At 26.1% G+C, this 25,889-nt stretch overlaps 1 protein-coding gene across 1 annotated transcript in view; it reads left to right on the top strand.

Moving 5' to 3' along the window:
• The first annotated feature begins 3,465 nt into the window (after positions 1-3,465).
• Delta (neurogenic locus protein delta) overlaps positions 3,466-25,889 on the top strand; it is a 56,137-nt gene continuing 33,713 nt past the window's right edge. Inside the window, exons 1-2 of the mRNA XM_075370625.1 lie at positions 3,466-3,935; positions 12,956-13,249. Coding sequence (XP_075226740.1) covers positions 3,891-3,935; positions 12,956-13,249 — 339 coding nt within the window. The 5' untranslated portion in view covers positions 3,466-3,890. The remainder of the gene's footprint in view (positions 3,936-12,955; positions 13,250-25,889) is intronic.

The following is a 25,889-nucleotide window of genomic DNA, read 5'->3' as shown; positions in this document are numbered from 1 at the left end:
ATTATTTCAAAGGATAAATGAGGATGATATATTTGAATGTAAGTGAAGTCTTGTACAGCCTCAGGTTAACCATTCCTGAGATGTGTGGTTAATTGAATCGCAACCATCAAAGAACATCGATATTCACAATCTACTATTCAAATCCGTATAAAATTACCAACATAACCTTTTCTTTTTTTTGTTTAACCTACGGGACCACCGTTAGTTAATACTTCAGAGGATGAGATGAATAATTTTTAGTGTGTGTGAAAATGCCATGCCTGACCGGGAATCGAACCCGGGACCTCCAGATGAAAGGCCGAGATGCTACCACTCGCACCGCGGTGTCCGGTAAAACATAACGTACGCTTGCTTCGCTCGCTAACCTCGTTTAATTAACTTTAAATAGCGTATAATATGCATATTTAACGTTAACTAGATGTGGTTAGTGAGCGAAGCGAGCGTACGTTATGATTGGTTACGTTATGTTCATATAAGTACGATTCGTCAGTACACGGAGTCAACATAATATAAAGTGTTTTGTAATTTTTATATTTTATTAAAAAATGTAATTTTTCTACCGTATTATTAATTTTCTCATGAAATCTGAAGTTGAATAAAAGACAATGAAGAAAGCGGTACGACAACAAATATGTACTATTTTTATTTAATCAGGATATAGTTATATGTTACATTTTTTTCATTTACGTATCATTTTACAAACAAGTAGGGGGTATATTTCCACTATTATTCTATAAATTAAACTGTACTCCAAAAATGGAGAATAGAACAGAGATATTCGAAGTTTAAATTTGTTTATCTCACAATTACACTAATAATAACATAAATAAAATGTAAGTAAATAAAGGATAAACATTAAGCACTAACTCACAAATAAATTATTAAATATTTTTTGTAGGTAACTAATTACATCCCTGTCTCAGCTTCGCCTGCTCTATATGATTACGTTTGTTTCCCGTCACAGTCAATTTGTTTTTGTTTTTATGTTATTTAGTCAAATAACCGAAGGCAGGTGCAACCAGTCGCACATACAGTAACGGTGGCAATGGCTGTGTTGGTGGAGCCGCCGCGCCATGTACCGTCGCACTCCTTAAAAAAAGTCAGAATTAAAAAAAAAACCCGAAAATTGTTTTTAGATATTTATCTGATGGGAATTTTCTAGCATAAATCTACTGAATATCTTGTTTTGTATAGTCTAAAAAATGTCTAGAAAGTGGATTATTCACATGAAATTACACTCGCCAAGAATCAAAGTGGTGTCTTAAGAAATTAAAAAAAAAAAAATAGCTGCGTTTCAAAAAAAATCAAAAATCCGTTTTAACATTTTAATGTCGGAATTAAAAAAAAAAAAAAATAGAAGTTGGCCTTTAGATACTCACATGAAGATTACACACACCAAAAATCAAGCTGATTTCTTCATTTTTTTACCAAGAAATTAAAAAAAAAATAGTAAATTTCATTGTTATACATTTTACTTTTTTAAATACGGAATTTCATTAAATTCTTTCTTGGTGTGCATTCAGACCGTAAGAAGAACCTGTATACAAATTTTCATCAATTAATCTACAGTAGTTTTTGGTTGACATTGATTATGAATCATTCACGATATGTAGTCTACAATTTCAATGAGACCTATATTGAAAATTATCTTAGGAGCGGATAGCCATTTGAAAGGAATATGAGAATTTAGCTGCCCGAATGAGAAGTGCAGCACCGTAACGGATTATTTATTATTTAAACACTTTAATAAATAATTTTTCATCTAATGTTGCCTATGACACACCAGATTTCATAATGAAGATATTGTTCAAATTTGGTAGCGATTAGTCTAGCGGTTCTTGAGTTTTTTCCTAACATACAAAAAAACGGTTCTTTCTTATATAATCGAAAAATTATAAAAAAAAATAAAAAATAAAATTACTTTTTAACATTTACATAATCTATTTCAAGTTAGAATATAAATTATAATCCGTGAGCTTGATACAAATTAAATACATCATAACATCATACAACCCCTCATTTGAGGCATGGCAAGCAAGGAAGACTGATTCCCAGCTGCCTGGGCGGAGCCTTGTGCCATTCTGAGATAGTTTGAGGCGATGGCATCCCTTGAAACTGAGATTATGTTTAATCGCGAATCTGGCTCCAAGTGGTGGGGAAATAGACGGAGAAAAAAATAAAATAAAATACATCATAACATACCCGTATGAGGTGACTAAAAACTAGAAAAGCAACAACGAAAGATCAATAAGAAAAATATTAATAAAAAGAGTACTTGCCAAAGATTACTATAAAAAAGTCTCCTCAAATAAAAAAAGGAGACTCAAAAGAGATGGGTAAAAAATATGAGTGCGCAGCATAAATTAGTATAAACTGATGAAGTTTGTATAGGTTAATTCATACAAAAAAAAAAGAATCATATGAAAGGTGTTTGAGGACAGCTGCATCCTAAGGCAACAGATTGATGTACGCCGTAGATGTATTTAATGGTTATTTTTCTATACTATAATACAATACTGAGTTTGAATCCTTGTAAGAATGAAAATTTTTTTACCAAAAAATTTTTTTTTTCAAAAACATTAGGGCAGTGGGTAATGAATTAAGTAAAAAGATTAATTTCACTTATTAGATGTTCCATCTAAAAAAAATAAAAAAAACAAATGATAAAATTACCTAAGGTAATTTTATTGTGAGAAAAATATATTTTACCTTTAGAAAAATTTTTTTTTGTGTAGTTTTCTGCTTAATTACCTTTTAGATTATTCTGTGGTAAGTGTATCAAGAATTAAAAAGATAAAATAAGGACACTAAAAAAAAAATAATTATGTTTAAAAACTTAATTTTTTCATATATTTTTTAATATTTTTATTATTTTCCACTATCGTCAGCATAAGAAAATTACAGAGAATGTTTAAGAAACTACTAAATCAGCTGTTTTTCTTTTAACTTTTACTTTATTTATTTTTTTTTTTGAGTTATTAGTTTATTTTTCTCAAGTATTCTTTTTTTTACTTCGGCAAGGAAATTGGTACACGTACAATACACATATATTTTCTAAATTAAAAATAAATCTTATCGTACTAACGTTCGATTGGAGAGTTTCATAATTTTACAGTTTAAAAGGAATTTAATATTTTTCAACAAAATTATGGACTTTTAAAATGAAATAATGCTAACAATAGGGATGAAAAAATATGGTGCTGATTATCCGAGGGGGGGGTTCTAAAATGACGTCACCAGGACGCTACGTCAGAGGGTGGGACGCGTGCCCGCCACCTTGTGCATATGTTAGGATGTGATATGACGATGGGGAGGGGTTGAGCGTACATCTGCCCCTATGCTAATCACAATAATAAGTTATAAGTAGGAGGCCGTATGAAATACTGCTTTCAGTCGAGGGTTGAACTCGGTGAGGGTTGGACGTCTGTAGAATAGTGAAGTCTGGCGGCAGCTGTACGAACTTTTTACTTTCACGTTTGTCCGCTTGTAGCGCGCTACTACCTGTGAGTCGCTTCTACCGTACCGATGAGCAGTCTCTTGTGAACCGTTCTGGGATGAGCAAGTAAAAGATCTGTGCGCATCTCAGCTCAGTGGATTACGTCTGTTGTGCGACCATGGATACCCGCTGCCGAATTCTCTGTATATAATTATCAAAATAATTATTTATTTTATTACCACGCCAGTCGGTCGAGTGCCTGTGCCGGTGTGTGTTTCTACTTTCTGGATGGATAAAGTGTTTTTTAGTGTTGTGTGTTTTAATTTTGACATTTGGTGATGTGTAGTGATCTGTGTATTCCAATGGCCTGCAGCTTATAGCTTAGGCTTGCCAAAAAAGTGTTCTCGTATTGTTTTTTACCATCGACGTTAGTGATTACCGCACAAATACCAAAATGAAGTGGATATCCTCTCTAGTCGTCTTAGCCGTTTTGAATCAAGTAAGTTAATTGAATTTAAAACAAGCATAACTGGGTCATAATTTAATGAACTGTTTAATTTTTTTAATTTTTTCCCATAATGTTTTTGGAATACAACCTAAATTAAAGTTTACCTCGACATCTCGAAGTTTTCTAAATTTCTGATAATGTCATAAATTCAGTTTGATACTTTGAAAATAAAAACTTTATTAAAATAAATGAAAGCTTAAAAAATAAACTCTAAACTCACGTAGATATCGCACCAAAGTGACCTTTACGCATTATGATTATAGTTATTATTGTAACTCTTATTTATTTATAACTACTTAAATTACATATAATAATAAAAAACAAACATTAAAAATCTAGGTCTTTGTTTAAATATTGACAGTACCCGTCTACTGTCTAGACTAAGCTCGCGTTAGTTAGTTAAAAATAGATATTAAAAATAAATTGTGTGCAACATCGTTTTAAAAATGAGTAAGTAAACATTAAGTTTAATTATAACTAATATTACTGATTAAAATTTTATTAAAAGTTATAAAAAACATGAATTATAAAAATCTTCGAGGTTATAAAAATCAGTTTTAAAATTCAAATGTGGTCTGGTCAACAGTTACAAGTTAATTTACATTATAATTTAAAAAATATATATATATTATATGTATAAAAATTTACTTTCTGTTTCAAAGAATTTCATAATTAAATAATATTTTAGGCCTTAATTGAAAATAATAATAACAAAATTAGTAAACTTTTACGTTTAGTAATAATTGACAGTCCTGCGTATTCATGATTAGCAACAATCGTGAGATAGGATATTTAAATTCTGTTAGACGTATAGAAAACATTGTTTATAGGTTAATTAATTATAAAGGAACTAAATTTCATGTACAGATAAGCAAATATTTCTCGTAAAATATCATTCTTTATTTTATTAAAGAAAACTTCAAACTGACTAAGCGCTCTATATTTTATAGAGCGCTTTTTTATATATTAAAAAAAAAGTTTTGGATTACTTCAACTCGTAAAGAAATTTTTAAACATATTTATAACTAATATAGTTTTTATTTTTTCGGTTTTTAAAAAATTGCTATAACTTCATTAAAATTTATTTTTATAAATTAATACTTTTTCATAAAATGTTAGATAATCAGGTATATTAATTTACAATAACTTTGCAGTTTTAAGTTGATTGAAAGTAACAATTTTTACTGTTTATTTATCAAATAAACAAATCTTTATTTATTAATTTTTTTAAAGCATTATAACAGATGAGTACATTTAAAAATTTTAATGCATGCCTTAATTATGATGTACCATTTAACCGGCGGCTATTGCTTCTATGGCGTCCAACACTACCACGCGGTGGCTTCATAGCTTCCCTCATGGTGTTTTTCATGACACAGCTGTCCCTCCGACAGCTGTGGCACGGACTACCGATTGATAGTATTTTTAGAGAACTAGTATACAATAATACATAATGTAGTATAAAATATAAAGTTGGTTTGTGTGGGTACGGTGACTAACAGTGCTTATCTAATTACCACTTTTTTGTACGTTCAACAAGCATTGAATTAGAAATAAAAACGACATAAAAAAATAATACGAAATAAAAAATGACAGTTAACAATAATGGCCTTTAAATATATTACCGTATAAATAATTAATAAAACTGTTATTAAGTTTTTCACCAAAAAAATACATTGAATGAAGTAAAAAAATAAACTTTCTCTTTCATTTCTTTAGCCGTTAGTTCTCAAATGTTTTGCCTTCGAATTCGTCCCGTCTGCGGGTTATTCCTGCCAAGTTTCCGTCACCGGCTATAAATCCACTGGAAGTTCGAACAAACCTACAGTGTTCATTTGGTCTTCTTGTCTGGCATTTTAGTCTTAAAATAAATCTTGTTTCTTTTATACTTTTATTTATTTTATTATTAGGTCCTATGTCCTCATTTTTTATTTATTTATTTTGAAATTTATTATTTTTGATTGAGAAAAGTATATAGTAAGTTTAAAAAGAGGAAGCTGTAATTTTTTATACGTAAAGTAATAATTTAATTGGATCATATTTTATATTTTGATATATTTACTGAATAATAAGTCTATTTTGTATTACCAACTCTTATTTTAAGTTGATAGATATAACTTACAATGTAATTAAAGATTAACAAATTCATACTTTTATTAAGTGACATTCTGAAAATCTTTAACAGATTACTTTTTAATTTACAACCGTTTATGTCCAATAAACTTTAAAAAATTACTCTTTTTCACAAACAATTATTTTGTAATTAATGAAAAAATAAAACTTTAATTTTAAGTTATTCTGACTACTGTTAACGTATTGCTACAATCCGTTAATATTTACCGGTTAGTCCTTTTAAATTTTGTTAATCCTATTCTGATTAATCTAAATTTACAGATTCCAAAATTTAGATTTTAGACTTAAAAAAAATAAATTTCGGGATAGTAACACAGTATTATGTAAAACTAAATTCAGTTATTCATATCCATGATTATTATATGATAGATAACATACAAAAAATTATTTTTTTAAAAATAAATTAGAAATTGTAATAAAATATATGTATGGTCTACATATATATCTAAACAAATTTACTTAAATATTTACAATTAATCATGTAATTATATAAACTAAATAATTTTAATTGATAATTATCGAGACCTTCTGCATTTAACTAAATATATATATACATTATATTTCTATCACTAATAAAAATTATATTTTAATTAGCTAAGTTTTCCGTATTACATATTAAAAGAAAATGCAGACTTATAACATTTACGTAACAGTTTAACGGGATTTCCACAAGTGCGCAAAAATTACATAAATTCTAACAAAAAAAAAATGTACTATAAATATAAATAATGAATTATATCATTCAATGGAAATTACGAGGTATATAATTTTTAAATAAATAGAAAACACTTTTGAAAACATTCATGAAAATCTAGTGAAAAAGGAAACTTTTTTTTTAATAATGAGGATATTATATCAAATTACATAGCACACAAACCTTTTAAAGAAAAATAATAAATTTATTTTTAATAATATTTTTCGAGATACGTTTCTGGGTGTGTGTGTATTTTTTCTTAACCGGATGGTGTAACGGCTTAAAACCGGTTAAGGAAGACAAAAAAAACGAAAAAGAAGAAGAAATAAAGTTTCAGGTTTAGATTGAAGGGATTTAAAAGTTAGGTAGATGATACTTCCCCTCTCCCCTCATACCTCTTCATACTGTATGTTTGTATAATATTAACCCTGTCTGTCCTCTTGTCTATGTTATCTGTATGTATATACTATGTTGTCTAGTACATGAAAACAAGAGCAACTGTGAAATTTCTGTCATCTCTAAACCGTTGAAACAGTAGGATATGTCTGGCATTTTTAGTATACTACATAGAAGCTTTTTATATTTCAGTATAGGTTATACAGTGCGGTATTCTCTGTGTTATTTTCCCGCTATCTATTTCGCATGAGTTTTTCGTATCTTTTTTAAACTTATATTAATGCATACAAAGAATAATCTGTTTCGTAGAATTTGTTTAAATGTTTATACAAAAGTTTACTTTTTATTTACTATAGTGAAATTTTAATGTTGGTCTACTTCCTGTTTCAAGTGTTTTTAATTTATATTCTATTTTATTCAGAATATCTGTATATATATATATATACACACACACATTATCATCATCAATCCGTAATAATGTTATCATTTATAAATATTTTTTAAATAGTTCGGGAATAAAAAAGAATGCTATTTCTTCGTAAAGATTCAACGTACTATTATAAAAATTATATAATTTGTATTTTTATAAACTTGATTCTTTTATTTCATTTGAATCTGATTGGATCTTTAATAACCTTTTTGGAATATTTTACAATATAATATAATCTTATTATACAAGTAATTTATTAACGTAAATTAAAATATTTGTTATGGAATTTATTTAAATACAATTTTATTTATAAATTGATTACCTATGATTGAATTAAATATATACAGCATTTTAAAATAAAACATGTCTTCTATATATATAAATATACAGGACGTTGTCACTGCTGTTCTATGTCAGCGTTAGGTGTGCCCGGGCGGTTGCACAGGGGTTGTGTATATGCCCCACGGATTAGGTCAGGCCCATGTGTGACTTGAGGGGGAGGTTTCTTTAACGGGTGCGAGCCTCGCACTAGCCGTCAGAGCGGACCTGGTGGAGGCTGGTTAAAAAAAACCTTAAAATATATATTTAAATAAAAATTAAGAATAATAATTAGAAAATATGCTATTGTTATGCAATTTAAAATTATATTTTTAAAGACTAATGGAAATATTGAATAAAATGTGTAGGAATAGTTTTTTATAACTAATTAATTTAATGTAATTAAAATAATTTACAAAAAAGTTAAAAACAAAACAATATTAAATTTGAAAAAAGGTTAGTAAAACATTTATAATAAATCATTAAATATAATTTTATAAAAAATAAAATTGACACAAAACTATATTATTTAATTAGTAAGCTAATTTACTGTATAATAATAATTTTTATTAACTGTTGGTATAAAAATATATATTTTTTAAAAATGATTTTAATATAAACTTATTTGTAAATTAATTATAACTTCATACCTTGATGTAAAAACGATGGCTTTTGTTAATTAGGATCAATTGATAAATGAAACTATCTCTATAATTATAATCTAATAATAATATACAATTTAAAAATATTATAGGTGGATATGTTTAAAAATCAAATTATTTTTTTAAATATTATATGAGTATTCTTTTACTCTTTAAATCAAAATTAATTAATAAATTTTAAAATTTATAAAAACAAGTTTATTTATTAAAATAATAAATTAAATATATATATATATACATATTTGAAGTTATCTATTTACAGCAGCATCTAAATTTTATTAGTAATGTTTGATTGTACTACAATGTTTATTATTCATTGAGATCTTTCATTTTATCGATTAAGTTATGAATTTTATTTAAATATATATATATTAAACGCTTGATAAGGTATATTTAATACTTTTGAATAAATTAAAAAATTGGGAAAGCACTCAAGTTAGTTACCGTAGAAATAATTCAAATTAATTTATTAAAAATAATAATTATAGAACAATTTATGTACAAAAAAATGTTCATATTAATTAAAACAGAAATAGATAACAGTTCATTAAATTTAATAAAAATACTTATGCTGCATAATATGCTAAAAAGAAGAAAAAATATTGTTTTTACTTCTTTTTTTGAATAATAGTATAGTTATAATTAATTTAGTTTGTTTAAAAGTACGATATTTTAATTTTAATTTATTACTACTATTATTAATATTGTAATAAAACTGAAAAATATAGTAATTAAAATTAAAAAGATTTAACATCTGTGGAAAAAATAATAATTTTAGCATTTTATGAATAAAACAATATTTCAAGGTCATTTAATATTGTTATATCTTTTCATTATATATTACATTGCAACTGGATAGTATCTTAGTTTATCATAACAAAATAATAAATAATAACTTTAATAATAATAGCTGTTTAAAGGGAAGGTGGTAAAAGTATAATTAAAAAAAAAATAAATTAAAAAAATTCGACCGTATATACATCCACCAACAGTATTATCGATGTTACGTTATGTACATTACACCCGAAATAATGAAGATAACGATTTAACAACTTAATTACTATAGTTATATTTTGTAGGATTAAAAAAAAGTCATTATCTAATCTAAACTGATTGTATAATAAGAAAGGAAACAGAGGGATGATTGTTACATATTATGTTTTACTTAAATCAGTGTGTATTTTAATTAGAGTTTACTAAAAAAATCACCTTATTAAAAATTTATCTTAATTTTAAATATAATTAGTGGTTGTTATTAATATATTACGTAATTTATAATTTCCCTTTCTAAATTATGATATGTTAGATTTTGAGATATTTTACATAAATTGTTAAATAAATGAAAAAAAAACCAATGTAATTACCATAATATATTCCAGTTATTGTGATTAATAGAACAATTAATTAATTCCAGTTATCAGAATTAATTATTTGTCCGATTAGAATTTCCAATTAATATAACCGAATAAATATATTAATTTGTTTATTATCATAGAATTTTATTTAAATTTGACGTTTCAAAAAAGAAAATTAACTTTTAAATGAAAAAAATAAAAAATCCGATTTCATCCTAAAATTAATTATATTAAATAATATTTATTTCAGGTTCAATTATCACTTAGATTTATAGTAGTTTATTATAGCCAAATAATTAGTACTTTTAACAAATTGCTGTAATTAAATTAATATATAATTAACTTTTTTAATTAGTTAAATAAAAATATTATATTCCCGTTAAGCTTTTAATATAAATCTTATGATAAAGTCAATCAAATATACTAAGGATATTTTATGTTAAAATATTCCTTTTTTATGCAGTCCATAAATAAATTTTATAAAATACACATTAGTAATATTAAACCCTTAATATCAAATACATTTCTATTCTTTTTTTAAATATTTTTATTTATAATCGCATCAACAATTAAAGGCATTAGCGACTCGTCAATATTTGTGTGAATGTACCGGTAAACAGACTTAGACCGACCATTTCTGAATGTGTAGTTAGTTGAAACCTAACCTCACCAAAGTAAATTAGTATCCACGATCTAGTATTCAAATCCAAATAAAAGCAACTACCTTTATTAGGATTTAAATTTTACAACTTTCGATTTCGAAATCAGCTGATTTACTAAGATGAATTTTAGAAATAGACCAATTCTATGGATTACATTTTTTTATTTTATAAATAAAAAAAAAAGCATAGAGAATTACTTACATTTATCTTAGAATTTGTTTATAAAAGTTACAATTGTAATTTCTCCGATTGCTTTTATATCCATGTAATTAATGCGAAGCTCAAACATGTATGATTTTATATTATTTGGTTTGATATGTATTTGTTGTACAAAAAACGTTTTGGTTTATTTTAATATTTAAATCTCTTAATTTAATTTTTGAATAATCTTTTTTCTTAAAATATTTAATATATAAAGTGAATATTTAAAAATTCAGTAGGCTGTAAAAATTTACATTGCTATATCTGTGTGAACAAAAATAGAGAAAAATCAATGAATTATTAAAAAAAATAATTTTTTTTCAGAAAGTAGATGAGCATAAAGATATTGGTATGTTTATTGAAGAGGTTTACTTAATTTATAAATCTGTAATATGCAATACACAGATGAATTTAACGATTATATTCAAAACCTTCAATAAAAATATAGATAGTTTGATAAAATTTTCAATTAATTTTTGTCATAGTTAGTTAATAAATAAATTGTTATTTAAATATATGTAGGATTAATAAATTCAAAATTTATTAACATTTAATTCAATATATTTCATATCCTAATGAAAATAAGATAATCTATACTTGTTTATCATCATAAGTTCAATTTGTCTGCCTTAATTGAACAGAAGCCATTTTTCAAATTTACACATTTAAAAAACTATTCTAAGCAACTTAAACGTATCGTGCTAAAAAAATATTTTAGGTCCATTTTAATTATTCTATATAAATTCGTGTTTCTTTTACAAGATAGGATTTGTACTTTAATATTTCACAATTACGGAATTATTTCGTTAATTTAACATTTATTTTATTTATTTTTTGTATATCTATTATATAAAAAAAAAAAATATTTGAATCAATTTAATATATTATTTATTTATCTCTTAAATAAAAAATAATAACTTATTAATTGAACCAAACAGAAAGATTTTAATCTGGTTGTTTTTATCAGCTTTCAACTCTTAATTAATAATGTATAGTAATCGTTATTCCTGATTATTCTTAATATCAGTAAATTTTAAAATTTTCTTAATTTAATCTTGAATAGGTTGATTATCCAATAATCTTTTCAATATGATTTCTTTTTTAATTCCATTATTTTTGACACCAACACCAATGTATTTTAGTTTTCATCATAATTTTTAATTACTCTTGTATATTTTACTAATAATAATTATTTTTTAAATTGTAATATGTTAGATTTTATTTTATAAAGCTAAGAAAATACTAAAGAGATGTAGTAAAGTAGATATTTTTGATCCATCAAGTAAAATCCAATTCCTTTTCCGTTATATTATATTCACAACTAATTTGTTATTGTGATAAAAAGAACTTTAATTCATTCTTGAATTATTATGATAAAATAATTTATCAAAATAATTTTTTAAATACATAAACTTATAATTTTCTAAAAGAAAATTATTTGGCAACAGTTACCGTTAAAGTTTTGTTCAGTATATGTTTAGATTGTAGCTTTATAAGGAAGTGAAACTTGGACGATCAGAGTACTTGAGAAGAAAAGATTAGAAGCTTTTTAAATGTTGTACTATAGGAGAATGTTAAAAGTGACAAACTAAGTGTTGCAACAAATTGATGAAATAGCATTTGGAAAAATATAGTTAAAATAAGAAACAGACTTATAGGGCACATATTAAGGCATCCTGGAATAGTTGCTTTAATATTGGAGGGACAGGTAGAAGGGAAAAATTGTGCAGGCAGACAACGTTTAGAATATGTAAAACAAATGGTTAGGGATGTAGGACGTATGGGGTATACTGAAATGAAACGGCTGGCACTAGATAGGGAATCTTGGAGAGCAGCATCAAACCAGTCAAATGACTGAAGGCAAAAAAAATCATTACAACAGTAATGTTGTTATAATGTTTTATATTATAGAAGAAATTGATTTAAAAAAAAAGATTTATTTGGTTTAAACTACTACAATTTGTTTAAAAATGTTCATTTGTTATTAAAAATGATATACTTATGTTTTTATTATAGATTAAATAAATAGATTTTTTTAAATGTATGTTAATTTATGTTAAAATTATAGTAATAAATATATATATATATATATATATATTTAATTTTTGTTATTTTATACTTATATATTCTATTAATTTTATTTCATTTTCTTTGTTACAGGCGGGTTGTTCGGGGGTGTTTGAGTTAAGACTGAAATCGTTTACGAACGAACACGGTAGAGATAGTGTTGGTCAGTGTTGTTCAGGTGAAAGAACAGATCCTTGTACGGGATCTTGTAAAACAAGGTTTCGTGTTTGTCTAAAACATTACCAAGCTAAAATTGATACCACATCTCCTTGTACATATGGTGATGTAATAACTCCCGTGCTCGGTGATAATTCTGTACATCATTTAGAAAACGGTTCACCTGGTTTTAACAATCCCATCAGATTTCCATTTGACTTCACCTGGCCGGTATGTATATCATTTTAAATATTTTTTCTTGCATGTTAATGCATGGATCTAATTTAATTATAAATGTTATGATTTTTTTTTTTTAATAGCTACTTAGAAGAAAATAGAAGATTATATTATTTTTCTTAAGTGTTTCTTTGAAAATAATTGTCTAGATGACATAAAGGAAATCGTTTTATTTATAACTTATATTTTTGCTTAATGATTCATACTCCACTCATTAATTACAGGAAAACTTATTACCTTGAGTTAACCTTCATTTACTTATGAGTAGAACGATTTGAATATTACCTTCATGAAATATACAGAATTAAACGTTTGTCATCTTAACGTTTCAGTATAAATTTATTAAAGTTTAAACTGGTATAATTTAACTTAAATTTGATTTACCAAATGTTAGAATCAATCACCTAGGTTTTTTCAGTTAGTTTTGGATTCTATTCCCAGCGAACCTCTTTCGTTTAATCATTATTGATTAAATAAATAAATAAAAATTAACAATAAGTCTAAACCAACTTAAAATATAGATTTTTTATTTTTTTATGTTTTGTATAAAATTAAAGATTTATTATATCTGGCTTTAAAATTTAATATTTCTTTAAGTTTTTTTTTAAATTTAAATGAACATTTTTGTAATAAGTTACATTTCTATTAGATAAAGCGTGAAAAAAATCTCATATCTACTTCGTCTATCTTTCTTTCTCTCTCACTCTCTCTCTCTACTCTTTCTTATAAATAAATAAACGTATTTATTTTATATATAGACATATTTAGCAGCTTGGATATAATAAGTTAAAAAAGAGTGGGAACGGATTATTTTTGCTTTTTTTCTTATTATTTAATTTAATTGGTTGCCTGTTCAAAGGAAATTGGGTGTTTGTTTGAAAAGAAACAGGATTGAATAGAATAACATCGAGAAACTTTGGTTAAGGGGGTAGAAATAGTAAGTAGTTTGTTGTGTGTGAACGTGTGTATTTGTGTATAGAATAAGGTTTTGGGGGTTCTAATGAAGTGTGGAGGGTTGCAGGGGTGTAATTGACAGTCAGTCGAGTTCTTTCCCACACCCTCAAGGCCATAAACCAACACCCCGACCTCACTTCTTCCATGTAAGATAAAAAAGAAAGAGGAGGAAACAGGTGCCAGGTGGTGTGTGTAGCTGTCACTTTTCCCCGACCCTGGTCAACGGTCTTTACCTTAACAATATATCAAAGATAACAAAAACAACGACGACGGTAGAAAGAAAGAAATACAATATATACGTACAACAATACTTTTCTTCACTTTGAAATAGTTTTGAGTTGCAAACAAATGTAAGAAACTGTAAAATTTATATTGAAAAATAAATAAAAATATGTAATAAAAAGATTATCTACCCGTTCAGAATATTCATTGCGTTCATTAAAATAGTTTTAATAATGAAGAATGTAATTGAAGAAGAAAATAATTAAAGCATATGAATCAAAATGTTAATTTTATTCTAAAAACGTTCATCTGATTTGGGAATTTAATACAGGACCCTCACAGTTGTAGTTTTTTGTATTTATTTCCAAAATAAGATAATCATTTATATTTGACTATAAATAAAAACTGCCCTATTTTAATTAATTGAAATTTCAGTTCACATTTCGTTTGTGAATGCAGTTATATTAAAATGTTAAATTATTATAAGCTTTAAGTACAAATTTCCACCGTGATATCACTTATTTTTTCCCTCCTTTTAAGTTTTTATGACCATTTTGAATACATATATTAAGCTTCTTCATCTTCAGGAACTATATCAATTTATTGCCTATGATAACTAAAATGTAGAATTAACGTAAAATGACAGCCCACCTGGAAAATATAGTACATTTTTCTAAATTTTTTCTCATATTTTATTTTTTTTAAATCATTAGCCTTTTGGGAAATTTGTTAAAATTAAAAAAAAAAAAAACGTTTAAAAAAATATAGAATGATTCTGCTTTATATTAAATAAATTAATTTTGATATATTTATAACTCATTACTTAAAAAACACGCGAATACCATTTTGAGTTCTTTTCTTTGTTACTAATGATGATTACTATAAAGCTCCATGGTTAAAAAATTTGATTTTGTCTGTTTTAGGACTAAATGTTGTCAAACGTGTAGTATACAAAACTAAACTCAGATCAATAGTTTAGTGTTTAAATCACTTTTGTCAATTTTCACTAGCATTTCTGGAAAAAATGTTTGATATTTTATCATTAAGTAACTTTTATATTTCCTAATCTTTAATTAATTATATAATGAGATAAATTAATAGATTTATAAATAAACGTGATATATTATCTGAAAAAGATTTTTTTAATATTTTATCTAGCTCTCTTGGTGATCCAACATGGCATTGAACTGGATAGTTATGCATTCATTGTGTATGTATAATAGGCATGAATATGTATAGAGTACTTCTTAGTACTAGGTACGAAAATTCGATCGGGTGAAAAAACTGAATGATTGGAAGGGAGGTATAAAGAAAAGTGTATAAGCGAAAACAAGCTTTATTATTGTTATTATTAGTTGGTTGTCATGGCCGGCGACGAATGGTACAGTATATATAAGAATGAGTAAAATTAAAGTTCACAGGCGAAGTAGGGGGTGAAGGGATAAATATTTATGGTGAGGGGATAACTTTTAAGTTGAAGTATACAAGAGCTCAACGAACTTTATAAAAAAGTATAAAAACTTTTAGCGATGTTGCCATCATCATTCTTTAGTTAACGTTTTTTAATATTGAATGTAGGTAAATAGATGGATTGGTTGATTAGGCATATATAATAAACAGAAGACTAAAGACTGTGAGAACCTGCTGCAGTCGAAGTGGACAACAACATCCGGTCTTCCCCTTTCTCCTCCACTTAAACTACCTCTGTCACTCTCCCTAGACGATGTATTCCTTCCTTTTGCCCTATGTTCGTTACCTCTCTTTCTTTCTTATTTTCTGTCCTTTACTTCCCTTCATCTTTAATATCTCCTTCCTTAACTATGGCGCCAGACAAGAGGGGAGAAAGAGAGAACGCATAAGGTCAATGAGATAAAAACAAATAATAATACCTTAATTATAATTAAGAAAATCAACGAAATTTAATAGTTATCAGATATTACTATCAGAATCTAAATTAAGATACAAGATAATAGATTATAAAACACCATTAGGACTACGTTTAGATAATAAATTGAATTTTACATTTAGTTCCCACCGTACAAAACAAAATCTAATATTAGTTTTATACAGAATAAAATCCAGTCTATTAAGGAGTTAAATGATATCCTTTTATTTCATAGTTCCATTATACATTTTTATTTCTCTTCAATAAATTACATTCAAGATAGCTAAGCCTGTTATCTTATCGTTGCTTTTTATTTAAAATTCACTTCATTTTTATCAGCCAAAATAAAGAGAGATTTAGAAACTAAATATAAGGTAGGGAAACTTAAATTATCAAACGTGGCAGATGTGAGGAACTTGACATAGAGGTGATTAGTGATTTCTATATATTGAATTAAACAAAAAAACCACAACTATTTCATACAGTAAGGTTTTACGCATTCTTCCTATAGAAGAAAAATAATTAGAACTATATTATATATTAATAATTATAAATTAAAGCGTTTTTGTATACTAAATGATTTTAATCTTTCAATTTATTAATAACTGATAAATTTTCTGATAAATGTAAAATACCGTAAATCTTTCTGGTTAATTATATACTGTTGTTTTTGGCTTAGAAGACCTGTCATTCTAAAAAAAAATGCTTTGTTTATAACAACTGGTAATTATATTAATGAGGTTAAATTTCTATAAAAATAAGAAAATAGACTTTTAACGATATATCTTCATTAAAATGTAACAATTTTTAACGCTTCATTTTGAACAAATTTGTACGGTTCGTTTATAATAAAAAATAAATAAAATCATTGATTTTTAATTAGTTTATTATTGTTGTAAATTGTTAGATAATAAAATATTATTATACCTATTTCCATGACAGAGTGGTAGCGTCTCAGGCCTTTCATCCGGAGGTCCCTCGTGTTCGAATCCTGGTCAGGCAGAGTATTTTTCATCCTCTACAAAATTCCACATCCATATTCCACGTACAATATTCAAATCTTCTGTGTAATTTCATTAACAGAAAAAAAGAATACTAACTTAAAACAAATTTATTGTAACTTTCAATTTTTAATTGCATTTTAATTTGAATGCAATGTTTGATTTTAATTAATTGAAGTTTCCTTTCTATTTATTTTTTTTAAAACCAGTATAATTGTACGATATTTTATTCATTAGCTTGGAACCGCCAATAAGATTTCCGTAAATTTTTTTTTATTTATATTTTATTAATATATATATATATTTATATATATTTATATATATAAATATTTAATAGATCAATCCTAAGTACAGAATTGAAATAGGTTGACCTACCTTATTTCATTACACAAACAGAAGCGCTTTCGCGAACTTGATTCGCATTATCAGCTGCATACATTTATATATATATATAAAATATAAAAACCATCATAAACTTAAAATCCATGATAACATACCACTTACAATTTTATGTTAAAAATATTTTTAAATCAATTCATTGTTATTAAAAATATATTATATATATATAAGTTCCCATAGACAATGGAATAAAACAACACAAGCAATATGTAATATAGCAAAATACTAACATATATCCTATGATTACACCACAGATCTATCAAACAGATTTTAGAATTTAACTATTTAAATCACCATTAATTTTTCTTTTTTTAAGCAATAGAACATATATGTAATTTTACTATAACACTTAAAGAAGATTTAAAAGTTGAAATTGTTGCTTGTTTTATATTTTTGTTCAACTCATTTTAGAATAAACTAAATAAATATTTATTTAAAATAAAGTTGAAAAATTAATAATTAACAAACTATTTTTCAATGTTTATTTTTTTCTATCAAAAAAAATTAATTTTTTCGTATTTTTTAAACAAATTAATTTTTTGCTATTTAACTTATTTTATAAATAAATAAAACTAAAAAGACAAATGCTAACTGAAAAAAATTAAGTAAATAAAAAAAAGAAGAGAATTCCAGTTTTAAGAATAGTTAAAAATAACAAACGAAGTTTTGCAAAAAAAAAAAAAAAAAAAATAGTTTGAGAGGTGATGACATACTGTTTACTATTTTTGTACAGAACGAATTTTAAAGATTGTGGTTGTTTATAAGTAGTATATATATATATATATATATATATATATAACCTATATATATATATATATATGTGTGTGTGTATACTGCAATATATATGTGTGTGTGTATACATGTACGAGGTGCTCATAAATAGAAAGATTTATTTCAAAGCACATAGTATATTTGATTTAGTTATTTTTAAGGTTAGCTTCCTTTTAGTTTGGTGAGTTTTAGACCTGTTAGACGTTTCATGTATTCTGTACGAGTTTAAATTATGTATACATTGATCTATACATTTCTGGAAGAAGTTACGTTACGGTTTATATGTATAAATTCTATGATAAACGACAAATTGAAACGGTGAAGTAAATTTAGATACGGTACGAATTCTTAAAGCTAGTAACTGGTAATACTTGTCAAAGAAAAGAAATTTTTCTTTCTTCTTTAAATAGTTTTGTACTGAAAATAGTAGTAACAAGTTATGTTAACAGAGATTGTTGAAAAGAAAGAAATAATATAAAAAATGGGGAAAAAACTCTTTTTATTTAGTTAAAGGTAAAATTCTGATATATTGGTAGTTGATAGGTCGCATAGAAATTTTACCTTCTGAGCTACCGTAATGTTATACTGTAGTAGTAGTCGTCCTAATAGACACATAGAAGTACATTTTCAATGACAGATGGAACGAATTGGGGGCACATTTTCTGTTAAAACGGACAAAATGTTATCTCTAACATAACATAAGGTCACGTTGATGGTTTTATGACAAGGGATAGTTTTACACTTTATGACCTGTACATCATCAGTTTGTTAACAGTACAACAGCGACGTGTCCGTTAGCAACATTAAAGGATGCTACTGTACGTTAGTTTTATTATTTTATTGTTATCGTCAGACTAATACTATTACTACTGAATTTATTATAAACTATAAATATCAATACATATAACGAAAAATTCAACGGTTACAGCAATCATTTTTAACTCTATTAAAAAAAAAAAACTTCCTACGGGCGTAAATTATTTTATAATGTAATTATTTATGTAGTATATTTAAGAATACATAACGTATTCGTTATTTTATTTATTTATTTTTCCTAATGTAATCGTTGAAATATTTTCAATTACTGAATAATAAGCACTCACTTACGGCCCGATGAGATGAGGATGATATGTATGACATATAAATGAGGTTAAATGTTGTGCAAACTCAGGCCAACCACTCCTAACCCACCGGGTTGGTCTAGTGGTGAACGCGTTTTTACAAATCAGCTGATTTTGGAGTCGAGAGTTCTAAGCGTCAAATCCTACCAACTTTTATACGGATTTGAATACTAGATCTTGAATACCGGTGTTCTTCCGTGGTTCAATTAATCACACATCTCAGAAATGGTCAACCTGAGACTATACAAAACTACACATTATTTACACTCATACATATCATCTACATTCATCCTCTGAAGTAATCCTGACGGTTGTTCTGGAGACTAAACAAAAAAAAAAGTCAAACATTTATTGCCGGCCTCCGTGGCGCGAGTGATAGCGTCTCAGCCTTTCATCCGGAGATCCCGGGTTCGAGACTCGGTCAGGCTTGGCATTTTCACACACGCTACAAATCATTCATCTCATTCTCTGAAGCAATACCTAACTGTAATCCCAAAGCTTAATAAAAAAAGCCAACCATTTTTGAGACGTGTGGTTAATTAAACCCCAACCACCAAAGTACACCGATATTCATCGTCTAGTATTCGAATCTGTATAAAATAAACTAACTTTTACTAGGATTCAGCCTTAGAACCTCTGATTTCGAAAATCAGCTGTTAAATAATTGATTTGCTTATTCCGTTTTTCCCACATTTTAATAAGTTAAAGATTTTATGTTTTTAATTTGAATTAACAGGATTATATCAATCTCAGCATAAATAAGGATATACTGTATTTTTTAAGTTTAATTCGGATTTAGTTCTGATTAACATTTAAAATGTTTGAACCGTTAAGAACACGATAATACAAGTATATCAAAAATGTAACATGTTTTTTCACGTCTTTAAATCTAAGAGTACATCATATAGCTCAGATTACAATTTTATGGGGCAACTAGAATTATTTCACTGCATATATATAATTTATAAAATATAACCTACCGTGTTAATAATTTCTTAGTTGCTTAAATATTAGTAACTTATAAAAAATGTAATAATAAAATTAAAACTAAAATATCATCGAACCGAGACCATCATTGAATTTATATGTGCTATTATTACTACTATACCACAACCACTAAAGTTTTGATTCATATTGTACTTCTTCCCTCCTCTCTCTTATTCCCTGAATACCTACATCCATACTTCGATTCCATTCCCACCAGTAACTCATGAAGCTCAACCATCCGTGAAATTGCTCCTCGTCGGCTGGTCGGAAGATATCGGATCTCCTAAGAAGTAATTTTGATTTGAAGTTATGTTAGTGCATCGGCCGACCATATTTAGTGGTATATCTTCACAAACTCTTGCTATATTTTTTATCTTATTCTTTTTCAATCCATACTTCTACTATTAGAATTTATTTATTTATTTTATTTTTCATTTTAACTATTATACTGTTTGACATAATATTGTTTTACTTAAAGATAATTTAGAGACGGATTCTGAAATATTTAATTTTTATAATGATTTTATTGTATTAATCATTTAAAAATATATTTATATATTTTGTTATTATCTGAGTCCTTATTTCTGTTGTTATTATTATTATTATTATTCTAAATAACCAAAATTGCATAATTAATTACTTTATTGAAAAGAATTAATCCTTATAAAAAAAAAATATCACCTCTATCAAACCAGACAACAAACAGAATTATTTTCGTGTAACAATACAATTCTTCAACTTAAGAGTAAAGACCATATTATACTTCCGTTCTCATTTTTAATAAATTACCAAACCATTTAAATGATATTTCCAACAATCCATTTAAAAATTTATTAAGCGATTTCCTTTTAAAGAAGAAATATCAAATTTTTCAATTTTTAAATAATATTAATCAAAAATTAAATCATTAATTTTCTCTCCTGAATAATTTTTATTAATGCGTTCTGAATTGTCATTCTATGGTAGTTATTTTACATATTTAGTATAGTTTTTTTTTTTTACAGACCCATCAACAATTATAGTCATTAGCGACTAAAGTAACACTATCATGTGGTATTATATAAAACAATAAACATAAAGAATATACATAGACAAGTAACAACAATAAATACAATATAAAATACCTAAATCAGACAAAAATCACTAAATCGTATTCTTCATTCCAGTGTAGGAGAGGAACGCAATAGACGTTTTACACCTTAGTTCTGGTTTAATAGAAATTTCATATCCGAACCCAGGTCTAAGTTTTGGCGGATGGTTCCAAAGATTGGGCAATCAAAGAGTAGATGGTGCACGGATCATTTGACCTTGCAAGCCTCATAGATCTTCTGAGGAGAGCCAAGTAGATGAAAGTGGGTAAGCCTGGTGTGTCCAATCCTTAGCCGATTTAAGATGACTTCGTCTTTTCTGTTGCTCGGGGAAAGAGGTTTCTTGAACACATTCTCCCAGATGTTTTGTAATGCCGTGGGAGGGCTCAGCAATCAGAACCGATTCCACTGAGTTCGCAATTTTACACTGACTGGTCTTTTGAAGTCTCTCTCACATGTCGATTATACTCGGATGCCATTTATTGCAGCTCTCTTGGCAGCCTCATCGGCCCGTTCCCGAGGATGCCACAATGGACAAGGACCCGTACCAGTACCACAGTCTTATTTATCCTTGAAAGGATATCATGTATAATCTGGACGATAGATTCAAGCTCAAGCTTGAATCAGCTCAAGCTCCCAAGTACACTCCTAGAGTCGGTAATTGCTAGGAAGCTGCCATTGCTACAGGTTTTGATAACTGATAACTTTCAGAACGAAGTAAATTGCAAAGGATATTTAGTAGCTTAATCTATTTACTTTAAACTTATTTCATGTACTTAAATTATTAATATTTATTTAAACGACGTGTAATTAACTGGGTATTTTGTGACGCTTCTCTGTTCAAGATTTTATTACAGTTTCCCTTGATTCATCCAGGCAAAATGATGGAGCATTTTTATGTTTATCCATGAAGTAGTATACCTCCTCATTACTGATGTTAAGGAATGTATCGTTTGAAATTATTATTACGTACCAATCGAATTTAAGATATATACTTTGATAAAAAATTTTAGCTGTAATAAAACTAAGTATTTTTTTTTTATAAAACGTGGTTGATATCAGAATTTTTGTAGTATAGGTCTTTTGTAAATATATATTTTTAAAATGTAATGTAAATATAAAAATAATAATAATAAATTATGAAAATGTAATTTTTATATTTGAGGAAAGTAATCTGTAACATATTTTTTTTATTATTACAGTATTAGACAGATTTTTACTATTTAAAAAAAAAATCTTTAGAACTTAACTGAATAAATTACCGCGTAAATTATACTTTTTATTCCTTTTAAAAATTAGTCTAAAAAGAATCTACTATTAAATCTACCATAAATAATAATTAAAAGAGAATAAAGTAGGGAAAATATAGGTTTAATAGCGATGGGATTCTTTTGTGTTGTGTAAATTATTATTAGGGCGGTTTTTTTAAAGATATAAAATATTACTATATACATTTTTTTAATAACTGTTTAAGGAAAGAAAAGTTTTAAATTTACAACCTTTGAAGTTTCATCTATTTATTTATTTCCGTACAAGTTAAATATGTGAACGTATTAGGGTTGATTATTTTTTGTTTAAAGAAAAAGAAATTAATAACAGGTGGTTTTTGTTTCGAGGCAATTATACCCGGGGCAGTAAACCTGTCACTGAATTCAGTAACTATGTAACATTTTTAAGGTTATAACTTAGTAAAAAGAGCATTGTTTCCGATGTTTCTTAAGTATAAGACCGTTTGTTCACGAAGTTATCTTTTCGGACTCATTTTAGATTCAAAAAGCGCATCACGGTAGACCTTGAACGAGCTAAGAATATATGGTTGATATATAACAAACTGATATGAATTACAATTCATTCTTTCGGCAAGGTTCAACGCATACCGTGAGAAAAGGTATTTAATTGAGCATTTCTGTGTCTGGGTATGCATCGTTATTTCTTTTTTTTTTTTTTGATAAACATTTATCGCTAGTTTTTATTTCATAAAATTTTATGTAGCCTATAATTTTTCAATTAAATTTTTACGTAAGTCTTGTGTATAAATAATGATAAAATTACAATTTATTTATAAAAAAGTTAATGACATTGTCTTTTTTTTTAAATAATAATTTTCACAAATTTATACGCAGCATAAATCAAATTTAAAACATTCTTTACTACATAATTAAATAATTAGCCTATTTTCATTATTCATTCATACAAGAATAAATTATCATTAAATCTTACAAATAATTAATTGTAATTGAAAAGAAACTGTTACGGTAACATAACAGTTGATTAACTTGCTCAAGGGTGTTAAAATTATTACGTAATTAATAAATTTATTTTAACAAACACGTTTGGGTTACAATATACATATATATATATATATATATATATATATATATATATATATATATATATATATATATGATAGAAAGAATTGTTTTAATACTCGATATGCTGATTTATTTTTATGAACTGTTTCACAATTTTTTTTTGTAATTCATATGACTGGCTTGATGCAGTTCTTCATACATTTTCTGTTAATGCTCATATTTTTGACTGCCATTTATGAATTTTTTATTGGTTTATTTTCTATAATACTATTTCTATTTAAATTAACAATTAACCTACATCAGTGTGTAAATGCAGAAATAATTAACCAATCAACAATCAAAATGAGTTAAGAATTGCCAGCATGATTAGTATTTTTTAATTCATTTTAAATCAATGTTAACTTATATCAAATAGTGAAATTTTTAAGTTATTGTAATTTAGTTAAAATTTTTACGTTTATATTTTTACTTTTTTAATATATTTTAAATATCTGGGAGATAAAAATAGTTTATACAAATGATTTTTTTTTTTAAATATGTTTGGAATTTTATTAAATTAGCCAATAAGGTTAAGGGTTTAAAATAAATCAAAAGAATATTAAAAAAAAAAAATATTTTCCCTTTCTTTAATAAATAAATTAATGAAGTCTCAGTTAGTACTTTTGTCTAATTTCAATTTTCATTAATAACATGTCATTTGTAACAAAAAAGGGAGTAAACAACAAATCTGAAAATAGACAAAAATCCGTGTATTTCTACAATAATGAAAATTAAAGTTGAGCAAAAGAAAAAAAACACAAAAACGTAGAGACGTAATAAAAAATAAAATGATGAAATTATAACGTATAACTACATTTATTATTGAATGATATGAAAGGAGGTAATGCTTTACTACCATATTTTTTGATTTAACTCCCAAATCAATGAACCCAAATATTTGTTTACAGTTGAGCGAATTGGAATATATTTTTATACTGTATTTTGAACTTTAATAAAACTAAGTCTTATTAAAATGTAGAATTTATCAATTAGAAATCTAACATTCTTGTATTCGTTTATGGGATAACATGCAGCACAGGGTTTTAGACAACAATAATAATAATATTTTGTGTTGAGTTATACGTTTCGGTTTCCTTAGTTATAAAAATTAGAAAAAAGATATTATGCTATATATATATTTATAGAGAGAGAGTGAGAGAGAGAGAATGAGAGAGAGCAATATAATATAAGAATTTATGTTCCTGAATATTTCTGATGTTAGTAAACGAAGCTCTTCACATATCTTAGGAATGTTGAAATTTGCGTAACTGCTTCGGAAAAAATATACTTACATATAGCCTATATAAATAAAAACAAATTCCAAGTTTCTTTTCTTATAGATATTTCTTTTTCTTTCTTGTTTTAAAACGTTGTCTGACAACGTCTTTTAGGTGCTTGTTTTTTGAAAAAAAAAAATTGGTGGTAATAATAATAGTAAATAAACATTCGTTCTTTCGTATTTTTAAGTGGATTTTTTCTTACATTTTTTTTTAATAGCTTAAAAGTATGAAATAAAAAGAACAGGAAGATTAATTAATTCGTTTTATTACTTTGACATTATATATTTATCTAATTGCCTATAAATATTTTAATTATTTTATAAACTAATCTACATATTATTCAGTTCGAATACTACATATATATCCCAATGACTTCTAAATATGAAAAATGTTTTTGATTCGAAAAAAGTATTGACCTCAAATAGATGTAAATAAGAATTTTTACATTTTTTTACTTTATATTACAATGCCTTGCAATAAATTTATAGTTTGATTGAATATTTTCCAGTTTGAATTATATATAATTTTAAAAAACCCGTTAATTAAACCACAATGAAAAAAATATATTCGCGATG

The sequence above is a fragment of the Lycorma delicatula genome, chromosome 7 (genome assembly GCF_047948215.1).
Source record: "Lycorma delicatula isolate Av1 chromosome 7, ASM4794821v1, whole genome shotgun sequence".
Lineage (NCBI taxonomy): Eukaryota > Metazoa > Arthropoda > Insecta > Hemiptera > Fulgoridae > Lycorma > Lycorma delicatula.
Note: the sequence above shows the minus strand (reverse complement) of the source record. Positions and strands in the feature narration are given on the sequence as shown.